At 40.0% G+C, this 14,600-nt stretch overlaps 2 protein-coding genes across 2 annotated transcripts; both read left to right on the top strand.

The window, feature by feature from the left end:
- The first annotated feature begins 367 nt into the window (after positions 1-367).
- On the top strand, positions 368-8,541 carry LOC111346544 (hydroxyacyl-coenzyme A dehydrogenase, mitochondrial). Its single transcript, XM_022953830.2, has 9 exons — positions 368-613; positions 1,876-2,004; positions 2,438-2,595; positions 4,563-4,689; positions 5,424-5,513; positions 5,983-6,055; positions 6,982-7,029; positions 7,620-7,688; positions 8,087-8,541. Exons 1-9 carry the CDS (start codon positions 434-436, stop codon positions 8,203-8,205), a joined length of 993 nt encoding a protein of 330 aa, XP_022809565.2. The 5' UTR covers positions 368-433; the 3' UTR covers positions 8,206-8,541.
- Positions 8,542-10,637: 2,096 nt separating this feature from the next.
- On the top strand, positions 10,638-14,253 carry LOC111346567 (uncharacterized). The gene has a single exon (XM_022953849.2). It carries the CDS (start codon positions 11,761-11,763, stop codon positions 13,747-13,749), a length of 1,989 nt encoding a protein of 662 aa, XP_022809584.2. The 5' UTR covers positions 10,638-11,760; the 3' UTR covers positions 13,750-14,253.
- Positions 14,254-14,600: the final 347 nt, after the last annotated feature.

The raw sequence follows: 14,600 nt of genomic DNA, 5'->3' as shown, positions 1-14,600 counted from the left end.
GAAGGTTAGAAAAGGATTGAGAAAATAAGAAATATCTAGCCATGACCATTTCCAGTTCAAAGATAAACGGTCGAAAAATATTGGAAAAAGGGTCCTCAACAATGTTTCGACTATACCTTTTCCGACATATCCACCCCTGCATTATGATTTTTTTTTTGCACGGATCCTTCATTCTGAAAAACAATTGATCTTGAATTATCAAGTCAAAGCAAAAATCTTCACATCGGTTATTCAGGCTTTGATTGATAAAGGGATCGGAGTTTGTACAGGATTATCTATGAATGAAAAAAATTAAATTAGTGGGAAGGTCATTCAAGAGGAGAAATTGAACGTTGCCCTTTCTTGGTCCCAGTCTCTTACCAATTTATTCTCTCTCTAATCTCTGGTAGTCCTTGAAATAATCCGTGACTAGCCGCATATAGCTCCCTTAATCATGGCTTCCCTCTTTCAATGGACCGCTTCAAGGCTTCCATCTGCTCAGATTCTTAGACATCCATCACTGAGGAAGAACTTACCTATGATTTCGGCGTTTTTAAGTACAACATCTAGTCAAAATGCGATAAAAACTGTAACGGTCATTGGTAGTGGACTAATGGGTTCTGGAATTGCTCAGGTACATTCATGAATGAACAAAAGAAAATCATTCGTCATAAACTGTTTTGATGCATTCTTTTTGTGGAGATTTATGAATTACCTCTGCAGGTTCGTTTTCTCTTACATCGAACCCCAATGAATCAATGTGGTCTGTCAGGTTTGGGTGAGCTGGCAATGGACATTTGATGACCTTGAACAACCTCTACGTTATGAATGAACCTATTTTTGATTCATTCATCACACCGGAAAATTGTCAAATTTTACACCTTCTTTTATTGCAAACTGCGATTGTTGTCCTTTTCTAGCCGATTCTATTTTAATGAATTTGGAAACTATTGAATCGAACGCATACTTGATCAATATATCGCGATGTCTTGATTTCGGCTTGTAATTAATGCACGTAATTTGTTCTACTTGCACTTCTTTGAAATTTATCACGTACGATCTTCTTTTCTTAAAAATATTGAAATATGCTTTTCAGAAGAAGGAGATTAACTCTGGGAGATTTTTTCAGCTTGCTTTTGTGTAGCTTACATCAAAGTTTTACTCTACCCCTGTGAAACAATGAACAAGTAAATTTTCCTTGCCATGTCAGTACGTTACCAGACAGATAAGCGATGAGAGATGAGAGGTTTCACTCTTTAGCCTCAAAGAGTAACTAGCATCGAAATTTCTCCTTACAATAACATATTTAACCGCCCCCCGGTTAGCTCAATTGGTTAGAGAGTCAGATTGTGTTGTGCAGGAGGTCGAGGATTTGTGCCCTGGCCGGACCAATACTCATGGTCTTAAAATAACTGAGGAGAATTTGCTACCTTTCAATAATATCAAGAAATGGATAGATATTCTAGTCTTCTCGGATAAGGACGAATAAACCGTAGGCCCCATCTCCTGCAAGGTTAGAGGTAGGGGATGTTAATTTTCCCACGCACGAGATTACTGTGTGGTGGATATCCTCCCCTGGGGTGGGATGGGTGGGTGTTCACAGGGCCCCATTTAAACTGGCTATCTGCTAAACTGGCCTACCCTGTATAAATATTCGTAAATACATAGTTTACATATATATCATCCCCAAATCACACATGAAGGCAATAAGAAAAAGGGAAATGATCATGAACTAAAGAAGCGCTTGATATTTAAACTAATTCTCCTTGTTGGAGCCTCAGGAAATATCTGGCAAACAGTATGGAGAATATGCATACTGGTGTTAGGGGTTTAAAGGTCATAATGTGACAATTTACAGAATAGATTTAAATTTTTGAATCCTGAATTGTTTTATAGGTAGCAGCAGCCACCAACCACAAGGTGACAATGGTGGATCAGACCAACGCAATTTTGACGAAATCCTTGAATGCCATCGAGAAAAGCTTAGAGAAAGTCTCAAAAAAGAAATTTAAGGATGATCCTGAGGTACTATTTCAAAATTATTTTTTATTTTGAAGACTTCTGAAGATCCTAGCTAATAACCTAACCTTTTGAAAATTGTCTGGAAATATATTTAAAATTTAACTACCTATGCCATCATTTGAAAATTTGCATAGCAACTGGGTAATTAATTACCTGATTGAACAAAGCTTCAATCATTTTTCTCTTTTCCCGGTGAATCAAAAAGAGGATAACCTGGAGTCAAATAATTATTTTCGGCATAACTGCAGTTGAAACTGTTGGAGACTTTTGCCTTTGGATTTCAAATCAGCAGAGTGTTTACTTAATTGTTTTCAAAGTGGGAACATTTCCTCAATATTGGCAGCTGGGTTTGTGAGAAAGACATCAGTTAGCTTTTCGTTTTTTCGTGAACATCTCAGAACATCTACCCAGTTGTTGAATTTTATTTTGCTTACAGGCTGGAAAACACTTTGTCACTGATACTCTTTCAAGGATCAGCATAAGTACAGATCCTGCAGCAAACATCAGCGAAACAGATCTGTTAGTAGAAGCCATTGTAGAGAACATGCGTGTAAAGCACAATCTCTTTACGGAACTTGATAAAGCTGCACCCAGGTATACAAACATTGTAAATACGTGTACTCATGTAATAATTAAATTATAATAACAACTTTATTTACTGAGGGTGATACATTACAGTTAAGAACTGGTAAACCTGTGACCCTCCCCTTAAGATATAAAACTAATTTAAAAGTATTAAAAAGGTAAAAGCAGTTAAACATGGTAAAAATGGTTTTAAAAAAATGTAATATTGAATGTAATGTTTAAAAGGGGTTACTAGACAATTTTAAAAAAAATTATGAAATGGGAAAGCTATCTAAGCCACCATAACCTTCCTTTATAAAATTACTATAATAGTTCTGTTAAAATGCATCATTACTGGTGCTATATCTTAACAAGAAAAGTTTTTCTTTTTTTTTAATGTATTTACTTTCTTGATGAAATACTGGCAGGGGCTTAATTGACACTCACTTTTCAACTTACTAGCCGAGTGGCTTGTGACAACTTAGATGCTACAACAATTTCAGTTTGTTCACTAGCCAAATTGGTTGGTGGAAATCGAAAACCATTAGCCAAAACTGAATTTCTATTAGTCTGTGGCTAGTTGGCTACCATTAGTGTAGAGCCCTGTACTGGACTGCAAAATAGCTTCGGAAGTTTGGATCATCAAGGCCTTAGACCAGAAAGAGTAACTAGCATCTAATTTCACCTCAAAATATGTCACTCCTAAAACACATTTTTAAGGTAAGGAGATTAAAGGAAATGATCACCAACTCAAGACGCTCTTGGTTGTGAAACAAATTCTCCCTGTCAGGACCTAAGGAAATGTGTAGAGAACAGTATGGAGAATATATGCATACTGATGTGACTTATGGTGTAGAGAGTAAAATATCTCGCTCATGAAACAGTACGCTCAAACTATTAATGACAAATAATATAGCTGTCAAAATAATGTCATGAATTATTTATTTGTGAGTAAACTACAATTTAAGTGTCAAACGAACTAAGTGTGATTTGATTGAACTTACTGATTGAAGTTAATGGTTGTTATTTTAACTCCCATGAGTGACCAAGACAGAATTTCTCCTTACAGTATTTAAAAAAAAATAAAGCAGAAAAGTGACAATAATAATTAAAAGTAAAAATTTCATGAAGAGGATTGTTAGTTGATCGAATACCACATTCTCAGAACTAACATTGTATGAATTATATAAAGTGGGAGGTCCAGCGGTCAGTGCGCTGGACTCTGGGTCAGATGGCCTGGGTTCAAGTCCTGACTGAGACACTACGTTATGTCCTTAAGCAAGTCTCTTCACTCACATTGCTTCGCCTTCTCGGATAAGACATAAAGCTATAGGTCCCGTCTCCTGCAGGGTTACGGGTAGGAGACATTAATTTCCCACGCATGAGATTACTGTGTGATGGATGTCCTCCCCTGGGGTGGGATAGGTGGGAAGGCAAGATTGTTGCTTGGACTGAAGTGGCTGCCAGAGGTGCCTGATAAAATGCTGATGTCCGATCTCAACCTTAACAACAACATGTAAAGTGCTATTGATCAGCACATGTAAATATGCGCTATATAAATTGGTAAATTATTAAATTATTAAAGGAGAGTAAGGAAAATTAATATTGAGATCTTGGTGGTGAAAGGGTTGAAGGGAGGCTGTGACTGGGTTAATTATTATTATTGTGGCTTCCATTGTGGCTTCCTTTGTGGCTAGCTAGCTCCCAGGCAGAATACTGCACTGATAGCTCGAAAATCTGGAAAACCCAGTCACAAGCTTTGAATTCTCAGTATTCCAAGCACCTGTAGTCATTGATTGGATTTGTGGAAGGAAATACAAAGGAAGGGATGGGATATGGAAGCACTTGGGGAAAAAAAAAGCGCTACAAAATTGATTGCAAAATTGCCACCACTTAACTGCTCCAGAATTCAAAGATTCCAGCTACCATTAACTGGGTGAAATTTCCACATAACCAGATTTAATGTTTTCTAAGTAGTCTCGTCTTTATACTTTCAGTCACACCATTTTTGTGTCCAATACATCATCCCTACCAATAGCAGAAATAGCCAGTGTTACTAAACGAACAGACAGATTTGGTGGTCTTCATTTCTTCAATCCTGTTCCTTTGATGAAATTAGTGGAGGTGAGCTTTTTTTTCTGGTTTTCTGTTGCACTGGTTTTGATCAAATCAAGAATAACAACTACATCTTCCTCTCCTGATAGTTTGGAGTAGTTACCACCTAAAACCTTATTTACACCTCACAACTCAAATAAGTCTTCCCATTTGAGGATAAGTTATCGTGTTTCATGGGTCAAAACAACTTACTTATTTCAAAGGGAAACAAAAACTTGAACCTTTAACTGCTCATTGTCAGGTTGTGCACCTCAAACCCGCAGCAAATTTGTGTGCCAGCATACATCAAAAGTTGAGTTTGGAGGTATAACAAAACACCTAATAACTCACCTCATTGAAAACAGGGAGTTTTGTTTCCCCTCCATACTTGGCACTAGGTGAAGCTCTCAGTGGTGACCTCTTTTTGTGTTCAGCAAGTCAACATCAGCATAGTACTACCAAATTGCACTGTACACAAACAAACAAATAAACTTCTGTCACTCTGTTATCTGTGGTTGATTTCCATGCTTGGTAGTTTATTTGATGGAGAAGCTGATTTAAAGAGAATTCTCATCTTTCCAATCTTGGCACATCAATTGACTTATTTGCATGGTAGATGTCAATTTTAAAAAGATTTTCAACAGAGAAGCATCTTTGAAGGGTATATGTTGTGATCAAATCTTCCATTATCTGTAGATTGTGGATACCACCCCAGCTTCAGCAGAATGCCACATCATCACCCACTGACTTTTTTGTCTTTTTAGGTCATTCGTATTCCAGAAACATCAGAGGAAACATTTGATGCCCTATTTCAGTTTAGCAAAGAACTTGGAAAAGTGCCTGTTTCATGTAAGGTGAGCAAGAAATTGTTCCTGCCGAACAATGTTTTTTACTTCACAATCGTTTACTGTTAATGTCAATCTTCCTAAAAATTAGCCACAAAATTCTGGTGTGGTGTAAAATGTACAAGCTATTGCCCAGGGTATGCTGCTCAACATGATATCCTCCTTACCTCTGCTGCTAATATTATTATTTATAGGTGAAACATGGTCATCAAGCAGGGATGCAAGGAAACTAAATCTAAACATTATTTTTATTACAATGTCAACTGTGCTTTTTTCACAAAGGACAAAGTTTTGCAATTAACACTAACTGCTTTTCGGAGGTCATTGTTTGATTGTTTGAATAATGTATTCCTGGCTTAATAAGTAAACTCATAGTCATCCCCCTTGTTAAGCTAGGTGCTTTTGGGGAAAAAAAAAAACAATGAAAAATATGTTTGAATAACAAAAAAAAAGCTAAACAATCATTTTTTTTTCTTAGGATACACCTGGTTTTATTGTCAACCGTTTGCTTGTTCCATACATAATGGAATCCATTAGAATGCTGGAAAGAGGTAAGAAGTGAATAATTTTTTTTTCTTTTTTGTCAGTAACCCTTTGCACACTTACATGAGTCTGTACATTCTCCATACTGTTCTCTACACATTTCCTAAGTGCTGACAAGGAGAATTTTTTTAACAATCAAGAGCTTCTTTAGTTGGTGATCATTTCCTTTATTCTCCTGACCTCAATGTGGGATTTGGGGTTGATATTGTCAGGAGAAATTAGATGCTGGTCACTCTACAGAGTCACAGGGTTAAGATTACAACAAGACTTTATGTGTTGTGAGTTAACATTAAAAAAGAGAGAGAGATATTCTTACAAGTTATGAACTGATACCTGAGGGAAATTACACAGTCATGTATTTGATCCCCAAAGGAGGCACATAATATTGCATTTCTTTACAGGAGTCTTTCCAATGTTCACTTGTCCTAAGGGCGATTAGCATCTGATTTCTCTACTGTCAAGGCAGGTTCTGGTTTGGTTGTGGAATGTCGTAAAGTCAGAGTTGAAGACTGAAATTGCAGGAATTTTCAGTCTATAGTGTAGATGAGGAATAGGGATAGGGCAGGGAAATATGGGTATGGGACTGAAGGGGGCAAGAAGCAAGATCCTAAAGGTCAGGAAATATTAGAAAAGTACATTAAACTGATTTATTATCATTCTGCAGTGTTTCATAGTAAAAGTCAGGAGACAGGAGTCATAAGTGAAGAGGGCAGGAAACTGGATATTCTAAACCCCTTTTGCTTGCCTCCTTCCTGCCCCCTTCCCCATCTCCCTCCCCCTCCTCCCTTCCCTCTCCCTCTTCCTCCCTCCCCCTCCCCCTTCAGCCTCCTCCTCTCCCCTCCCCTTTAGCCTCCCCTTCCCCCTCCCTCCCTCCCACAGTACATTCAATTCAGCGCCATAAACAATGTGTGAAGTCTTGAATGCTTTCTTTCAGGCGATGCCTCTGCAAAAGACATTGATACAGCCATGAAGCTTGGAGCAGGTAAGGAATTGTTTATTACATTACAAGCTTCAATTTCAACTCCACAGGCCTCCAAACCAGAAGGGAACTTAGGCAGGGACTTTCAGTCTAGGAGAAAGGTCCAGTTTTCTTTGACGCAGTTTAGTGGAAAGCCCCTGCTTGTTGTATCAGCGTATTAAAGTAAAAGCGACAGACAAAAGATCTCAAAGGAGAGAACCATCCACTTCTAGTTACGTCCACAGTTTCCTAGACGTCCTTCTGGAAGCTTCTTCGATAGACTGATTGGAGCGGTAACCGGTCAAGTCGCCCCAGAGTCATCTCGCCCGAAGTCATGTCGGCCGAAACCCGAGTCATGTTGCCCGAAACTTTAGTTATGTCGCCCGAGATGACTCAAGGGTGACTTGGCGGTAAACCGAATGGAGCCGAAAAAGGTTATCTAGTGCAATGAAAGGTTAGAAAGTGATGCGAAGGATTTGACGACAAAGTGATGCACCAGCGTGCTGTGGACAGAAAGAGAGAAAGCCAAATTCGCCGCATGTGCGCTGAAGAGTGTAGCAGTACTTTATGCTTGTCTTATTTTTTGTACTTAATTATTACCTGTCTGTTATTAGGATACCCAATGGGCCCGCTGGAGTTGGCAGACTACGTTGGACTTGATACAACTAAGTTTATTATTGACGGTGGGTAACGCTTGAAATTAGAATCGAAGTCACGAGCTCTTCCTGAAATAGCTAGATGAGTTCGTTTGTGACTGAGCGAATGCTCTGAAATTGAAGGTTTCCTCATCGAAGAAAATCCTAGCCTTCGAGTTGGCCCTCATTTATTAGTGCTTCAGTTCGGGGGTTTCCTCGCTCGGCCTCAAGTTACAAATGACTAGTGGGCGAGAGGTTTAATTTTGTTAGTGCCAGACCCCTCGTAAACCTCTCCCCAACTCGTCTCAAATATTCCCGCGGGCGGAGGAAAGAGGCTTCTCGCAGCGCTTATAACGATGGCCAACTTGTAGGGAAAGGAAAAAAACTGCAAAATGGCTGTCATTGATTTGTCGATTATAAGTTTTTTTTTTTTTTTTTCTCTTCAGGTTGGCACGAGAAGTATCCAACTGAACCTCTCTTCAGCCCTAGCGAGATCTTGAATGACCTTGTAGCACGCAACAAACTAGGAAGGAAGTCTGGGGAAGGGTTTTACAAGTACGAGTAGGACCCAGGCTCCAGCTGTCTCCAAGAGAACACTGGCACTTGCATGAAAAGTTACATCCTGTAGAAATTTAAAGCTTTTATCAGGATATGGTGTCATTTGAATATCTGACTGGCCTGTTAGATGTAATAACCATGGTTACCATTTGGCCAATCATAGCTTGTGTGTCTCTTAGGTCTTGTGATTCTTAGTCCCCGCTCGTCGGTTTAAGGCAGAAAAGACCTATTGTCAGATATACGGGAAGTGAGACGGTTTTTGGCCAAATTCAGCGTCACAACTCTTGCATTTGTCATTGGTGGTAAATGATCATGATTTGTTGAATAAATTATAAAATGTGAATTGTTCTGGAGTAAACGAGACTGTTTCAGGCTCCTTCCTCCTTTAACTTTAACTTTACAGTTTTTTAACCTCAGGGGAGGACATCCATCACACAGTAATCTCGTGCGTGGAAATTAACGTCTCCTACCCGGAACCCCGCAGGATATTCGTCCCTATCCGAGAAGACTAGAATATCTAACCATTTCTTGATGTTATAGAAAGGTAGCATATTCTTCTCAGTGGTTAGTGTTGGTCTGGCCGGGGTTCGAACCATCGACCTCACGCACAACAGTCCAGCACTCTATCCATTGAGCTAACCTGTTCTTCCCAAGAGAATCCGCTTTTTTTTTTTCAAGCTGTTACTATAGAAACAGTTTTTTTTTTTTTTAATGATAACGGCCCTGTTTAAATCATCAGTTCAGAAAAATCTCATTCTCTTCAAGTTCATCTCAGACTTAAATATTTATTCTTTTCAGCCTATGAAACAAACCCCCCCAATAAGTAAAGGCTGATAGTTTCAAAAGAAACTGTTTGGGGCTGCGTCGGTGGGGGTAACGAAATAATTTGGATATATCAACAAAGTTGAAATGGTAAATTGGCCACCGTAACGATTACAAAAGCTGACGTTTAGAGCGTTAGCCCTTCGTCGGAGCGAATAGAGGAATTGTGGGTTGTATGTGCTTTTTTAGGCAGAAAATGGAGCTAGGTTATTGGTGGGAAAATATTATTGGTGGTGATAAATAAACGGGGTAAGTTACTAGAGAAACTGGCACTGCGTCGTTGGGGGGTATTACAAGATAATTTGGTTTCATGGAACGTTAGCCCTTCGTTAGAGCGAAGGGCTAACGCTCGAAGCGTTAGCTTTAGGATCTCCTTTACGGTGGTCAATTTCCGCTATCAACTCAGTTGATAAAACCAATTTTTAACTTCTTAATTATTTTGTTTTGTAATTATTGCATTCATATCTCAATTTTGGTCAGCTCTTTGTATACACTTATTCAATAAGTGGGTACGTGTTCTCCTTAGTTCAGCCTGCTGGCTGCTATGTCATTGTTAACACGACTTTCTCTTCGATATTGTTTTGTTTTTTCTCCAAGTAATTATCAAATCGGGAATGGGGAACTGGGAATATTTTGATTCCGGTTCTCTTCAATAGATTTCATCATCAATTGTTGATAAGTTCAGTCAGTTGTAAACATGATTTGAGTTGATACACATCCTCTTGGTTTGAGCGGTTTTGTCACTGCCATTTTCTTTCCCCTCCAAGTAATCACCAAAAGGAGGACAGCGGCACTGGGATATTTTCGCTTCGTCGAGGCTTTCTTGTTTTATTCAACTCTTGAACTTCCACAAGTGATCAAGACAGAATTTCTCCCTACAATATCAATACAATATCAAGCATTTGTTGATGCAATACCAATTTCTCCAAACTTACATCAAAAGAATTGTACGGCAGAAAGAGAGGAGAAACACCAATGAGATCTCGGTAATTGTAAAGGCTGAACGAAAGGATGTTAAGAAGAAAAGACCCATTTCCCGAACTCAGCTTGTTGCACTTTGTGGGTAGAATTTCAGATGAGTTAAACCACAAAACAGCAGGATTGCAACCGCTTTGGTCCAAATAAACAAGGACAAAAGTTTTTGATACGCCCTCGTAAAATTGTCACACGCAACCGAAACTGTCCAGCGCAATTTAAGTTCAATAATTTAAATTCTTGTTGACAAAATAGTCTAGTTCCCTTGAATCGCCGCAAAAGCAAATAGACTGTTGTAAGAAGTTTTCTCGAAAAGCGCATGGCTTATTACCGGAAGTCATTCCGGCTTTGTAAGGAGCTCGAGAAAGCGAAGAAAGAAACGGTAAATTTCGGGGCTGTACCGCAAGAACCAAAAAAGAGAAAGATCGATCCTTCAAAGGAGTCTTCCGATACGTTGAGAAGGATCGCCCAGTTGGAAGCTTTATGTTCTAGCTCTTTGGAAAGAGGGAACCGGTTAGCACAAGAAATTTCTTTTTGTCAAGATAGGGCTCGTCACTTGGAGACACAATATCAATTGAGTGGTTCTAAAGTTTGAAATTTGGAAACCGAGCGTCAGAGTTTTAGTAATTAAAAGGGGGATTTGCATCGAGAGTCATTAATTAAAATGTGCACCAGGAATATGTTGATTTGGAAACTGGACCCAAGAGCAAACAGCGAGCGATTGAGCTGGAAATTTAAGGATGGATAAAGTTGAACTCCGGTATGAAATATCTCGAGAGCTATTGAGACACTGAGAAATCATTACTGCACTTGAAAGTCAGACCATTACGTTAATTTATTACTAACAAGGTGAGATAATTTCTTTATGAGTCGGGAAAGACAAAAAAGTAGCAGAATATTTTCTACAGGTGTTAATTGAGGCTATCAAAAGTATTAGAAGGACGGTGGAAACCGCATATAAACCACTTCGAACAATCATTTATATTCAATTGTATTTTCGATTCCAAACGATTCTTCAGAAGCAGGTCGCTGCAGCTCTATAAATAATGTAACACCTGCAAGACAGCGTAGGTGAAACAATGGGTTACGATCAAAACAAAGATCGCGCGCGCGTAAGCTGCTTCGCGTACTGCACGAGAGATCACGCGTGCCCTTCAGAGAATTCGCATGGATGTTGAAAAGCGTGGAACACCCGCAAAGGATTATAGAAGTCTTGAGCAAAATATTCCGGTCTTAACCTTAACTATCAACAAAAGTGCGTTTACTTTGATGAAAAAAAAATTTTTTTTGAGAGGAAAAGATTATGGGCGTGCGTTTTATACAGAGCCGCAGGAATTCGCGAAAAATATCAACAAACGGATACGATTATTGCTTCAGAACTAAACAGGGGAAAACGATATTATCATGGCTGAGTTCACGGGAACAAAAGTTGGTCCCTTGGTTGTATGATAAAAACAATTCTGCTAATTCAGAATATGCAAAACGCAACCCTTTGCGTTTGGAGACTTAGCGAGCCGAGCATCTACGAAACGGAAAAATTTTTTTTTTTGCTGTCATTTGACAGAAAAGACAGGAAATATCGATCGAGTGTCACGTTCGGCTGTAATTTCACGCAGGCGTGGATAGCGCCAATGAGATTGCGAGTGAGGATTGGAACGTGAAATGCTGCACTGATTTTAAGAGGAGGTACCGCGTGTTGTCACGCACTGAGCGCACTATTTCATCTTTGACCGCGTAAGACGTAAAGGTACCGTCACTTCTGAAAATGGAGAACTATCTGGATGAGAGATCGGCAGAATACGGCGATAAATTTGAAAAATATCAACTCGATGTTGAAGGCGATCAATGGAACAAAGAAGTAGGAGGGAAGGAAGGATTGTCGGTGTCGAATGAATATCAAGACGGCGAACAGGTACATTCTACCACTGTCAGCGTTTCTAACGGCGACGCAATGGAAGCGTCCTCAAGTGAGTTTACGAATAGTCATACAAGACCCACGCTAGACAAGAGTGAAAATGGATCTGTAACTTGCCTGGATCAGGAAGAAAGTGATTTTGTTTCATCGGAGACGCAGAGAGAAGAATTGCAACAGTTATGCGATGTATTGATAGAGGAGCGAGATATGGCGACAGCTTCGCTTAGAGAGCGAAGTGACGAGGTGTTGCGCTTACGAAAACGCGCGTTGGAAAGTGAACACGAGAAATCGGATTTAAAAATCCGATTAGCCGCGGCTCAAGGCCGCTCAGAACAACTCGAAGAAGATCTGACATCCGTTAAAGAGGAGAATGAAAGATTGAAAGCTGAGATCGAGGAGTTGAGAAATAGGATTGACGTGCTAGAAGCGGAGAGCGCCAACCCTAAAATTAGGTTACAAGCGCGCGAAGATCGCTTTGATGTTGCTGATGGAAAAATAACGAAGGAAGATTTGGAAAGTACAGAGCTAGCGCTTGAGGTGGCGGACGAATCGATTTGTGTTGTAAGCGAAAAAGAAGAGGACAAACCTGAACAGCAAGAACATGAACATACTGTTGTTGCAAATAAAGGAAAGACTGGATTTGAAGCTCAACACACCGAGGGAGAAGTAAGCTTATTCGCTGCACCAGAAGAAACGCCACCAGCGACTGAAAGCGAAGTGGCGCTGGACGAATCAGTTTGTCCTGCAAGCGAAGAAGAAGAGGTCAAGAAAAAGCGAGAACTTGAACAGCCTGTTATCGTAAGTGAAGGAACAACTGAGCTCAAAGCTGAAAGAACCGAGGAAGAAGTAAGTTTACTTGCTCCACTGGAAGAAATGCCACCAGTGACTGAAACCGCCGAAGTGGCACTCGGCGAATTGGTTTGTGTTGCAAGCGAAGAAGAAGAGGTCAACAAACAGAAAGAATTTGAGCACCCTGTCATCGTAACTGAAGGAACGACTATACTAGAAGCTGAGAAAACCAAAGAAGAAACAAGTTCAATCGATCCACCAAAAGAAACGCCTCGAGAAACTGAAAGCGAAGTGGTTGTAAAGAGAAGAGAAACTTGGCGCACAGCTCCGAATCATTATCGTCACTCGTTTGCCGGGAGTCTTCCAAGGCCATTTCACACCTTAGAGCTGCACTCACAACATTCGCTCGATCATTCCTCGAAGCACGAGCGATCGGAGTCAGTTCATTCCGACACGAGCGGCGAGAGCGAATCGGATGTACATGCATCCTCAACTATGCCGAGCTTCATGAGAAGGAAAGTCGAAAAACCTTTCATGAAATCAACTAGATTCAGCCCCGTACAGTTTAATTATCAACCGCTCCCTGAGAGGATATCGAACAGACGTGGGAGCTGGTTAGGTGAAGCGAGAGTGCGGAGTGATAGCTTTCCTACTGCACACGAGAATTCATCTGATAGCGAAAGTAGCGAGGTGGTAACTAACGCGAGCGTTTCAGTGGCCGAGAGTGCGCGGGAATGGGTGCAACAAGAACAAGTCGCTAACTCATTGAACTCTGCGCCAAAGAAGATCGAGGGAGTGAATGGAAGCGACAGCCCGAGTGAATTTGCTCGGTCGCTCGACTTCGACGCACAACTGCCACAATACAATGAAAATGCTCGAGATTCTTCCATAGATTTGGCACCGAACGCGAATCATGGAAATGGAACAGAAGTTGTGCTGCATAATGGCGAAACAGAAGCAGATAAAGAGGAAAAGGGGAAAAGGGAACATGTCTCTGATTTAGTGACCTTGTGGAACAGTAGAACAGAGCTAGAGGTTTTCGAAATTTAATTACCTTTGAGTGAACTGAAATTGTGACTTCGCCGCCGATCAAGTGTTCGTAAACGTGACTTAATCGGGTCCAATGCGCTAACCCTCAAAACTTGACGTATGTATTTTTCATGGGTCAAAGGATCAGAACACTAGCCATGCAGAATAAATTCTCTGATTTATCTCATCCCTGAATTAGCGCCGAAGATCGACCCCTGGAATGATGCAGAAACGTTTATCCGAATGCTTTCAATGTTGTCGGCGGCTTGTTGAGTTTTACAAGAGTTCTGTTATGTACACAAACCATTTTATTGTCTAAACCTCTTCGTGGTTATTATTATGTCAAAGAAAGGATATTTCTACTTTAATTTCAATACGGCTTTTTTACCTTTTTGATCATTTTATATCAGATTTAAATAACTGAAGACGATATTTAAGGAAGGGAGAATCCATAAACAGAAGCGAGGTCCCTTTAAATTTGGAATTTGCTTGATTTGAATAAAAATACATCATTGGCGTGCTTGAGTTATGAACAAGACCTCATTAAACTGCCAAATTAGTTCTACTTTAGACAATTCAAGGAGTGGTCTGTTAGCACAATACCACGTCTTATAAAAACAAAAGTGCTTTCATCATCAACTGATAAAATTTAATGTTTTCAACTCCACTGATTTCCAGGAATGAAAATTGCTTTCGCGTCTTTCGAGTTTTGTGAACACGTTTGACGCGCGTGTCTCGAACGTGAAGCGCGTGTCAGCCAGTACAAATCAGATAATATGCGCTGTCGACGATATCATTCCATCAGTTGCAATGGGAACCAAACCTCTTCGTTAGATATTTGTACTGTCTTCAACCGGCTTCTCTTAAGTTAA

Source organism: Stylophora pistillata, chromosome 2 (assembly GCF_964205215.1).
Source record: "Stylophora pistillata chromosome 2, jaStyPist1.2, whole genome shotgun sequence".
In the NCBI taxonomy this organism is placed as follows: Eukaryota; Metazoa; Cnidaria; class Anthozoa; order Scleractinia; family Pocilloporidae; genus Stylophora; species Stylophora pistillata.
Note: the sequence above shows the minus strand (reverse complement) of the source record. Positions and strands in the feature narration are given on the sequence as shown.

What these genes read in the sequence shown, in the direction of transcription:
- LOC111346544 (XM_022953830.2), top strand. Translation starts at nt 434, where the DNA reads ATGGCTTCCCTCTTTCAATGGACCGCTTCAAGGCTTCCATCTGCTCAG. An exon ending in TGGGTTCTGGAATTGCTCAG is followed by an intron (nt 614 to 1,875) that starts GTACATTCATGA and finishes ATTGTTTTATAG; the next exon opens with GTAGCAGCAGCCACCAACCA. An exon ending in CATTAGAATGCTGGAAAGAG is followed by an intron (nt 6,056 to 6,981) that starts GTAAGAAGTGAA and finishes GCTTTCTTTCAG; the next exon opens with GCGATGCCTCTGCAAAAGAC.
- LOC111346567 (XM_022953849.2), top strand. Translation starts at nt 11,761, where the DNA reads ATGGAGAACTATCTGGATGAGAGATCGGCAGAATACGGCGATAAATTT.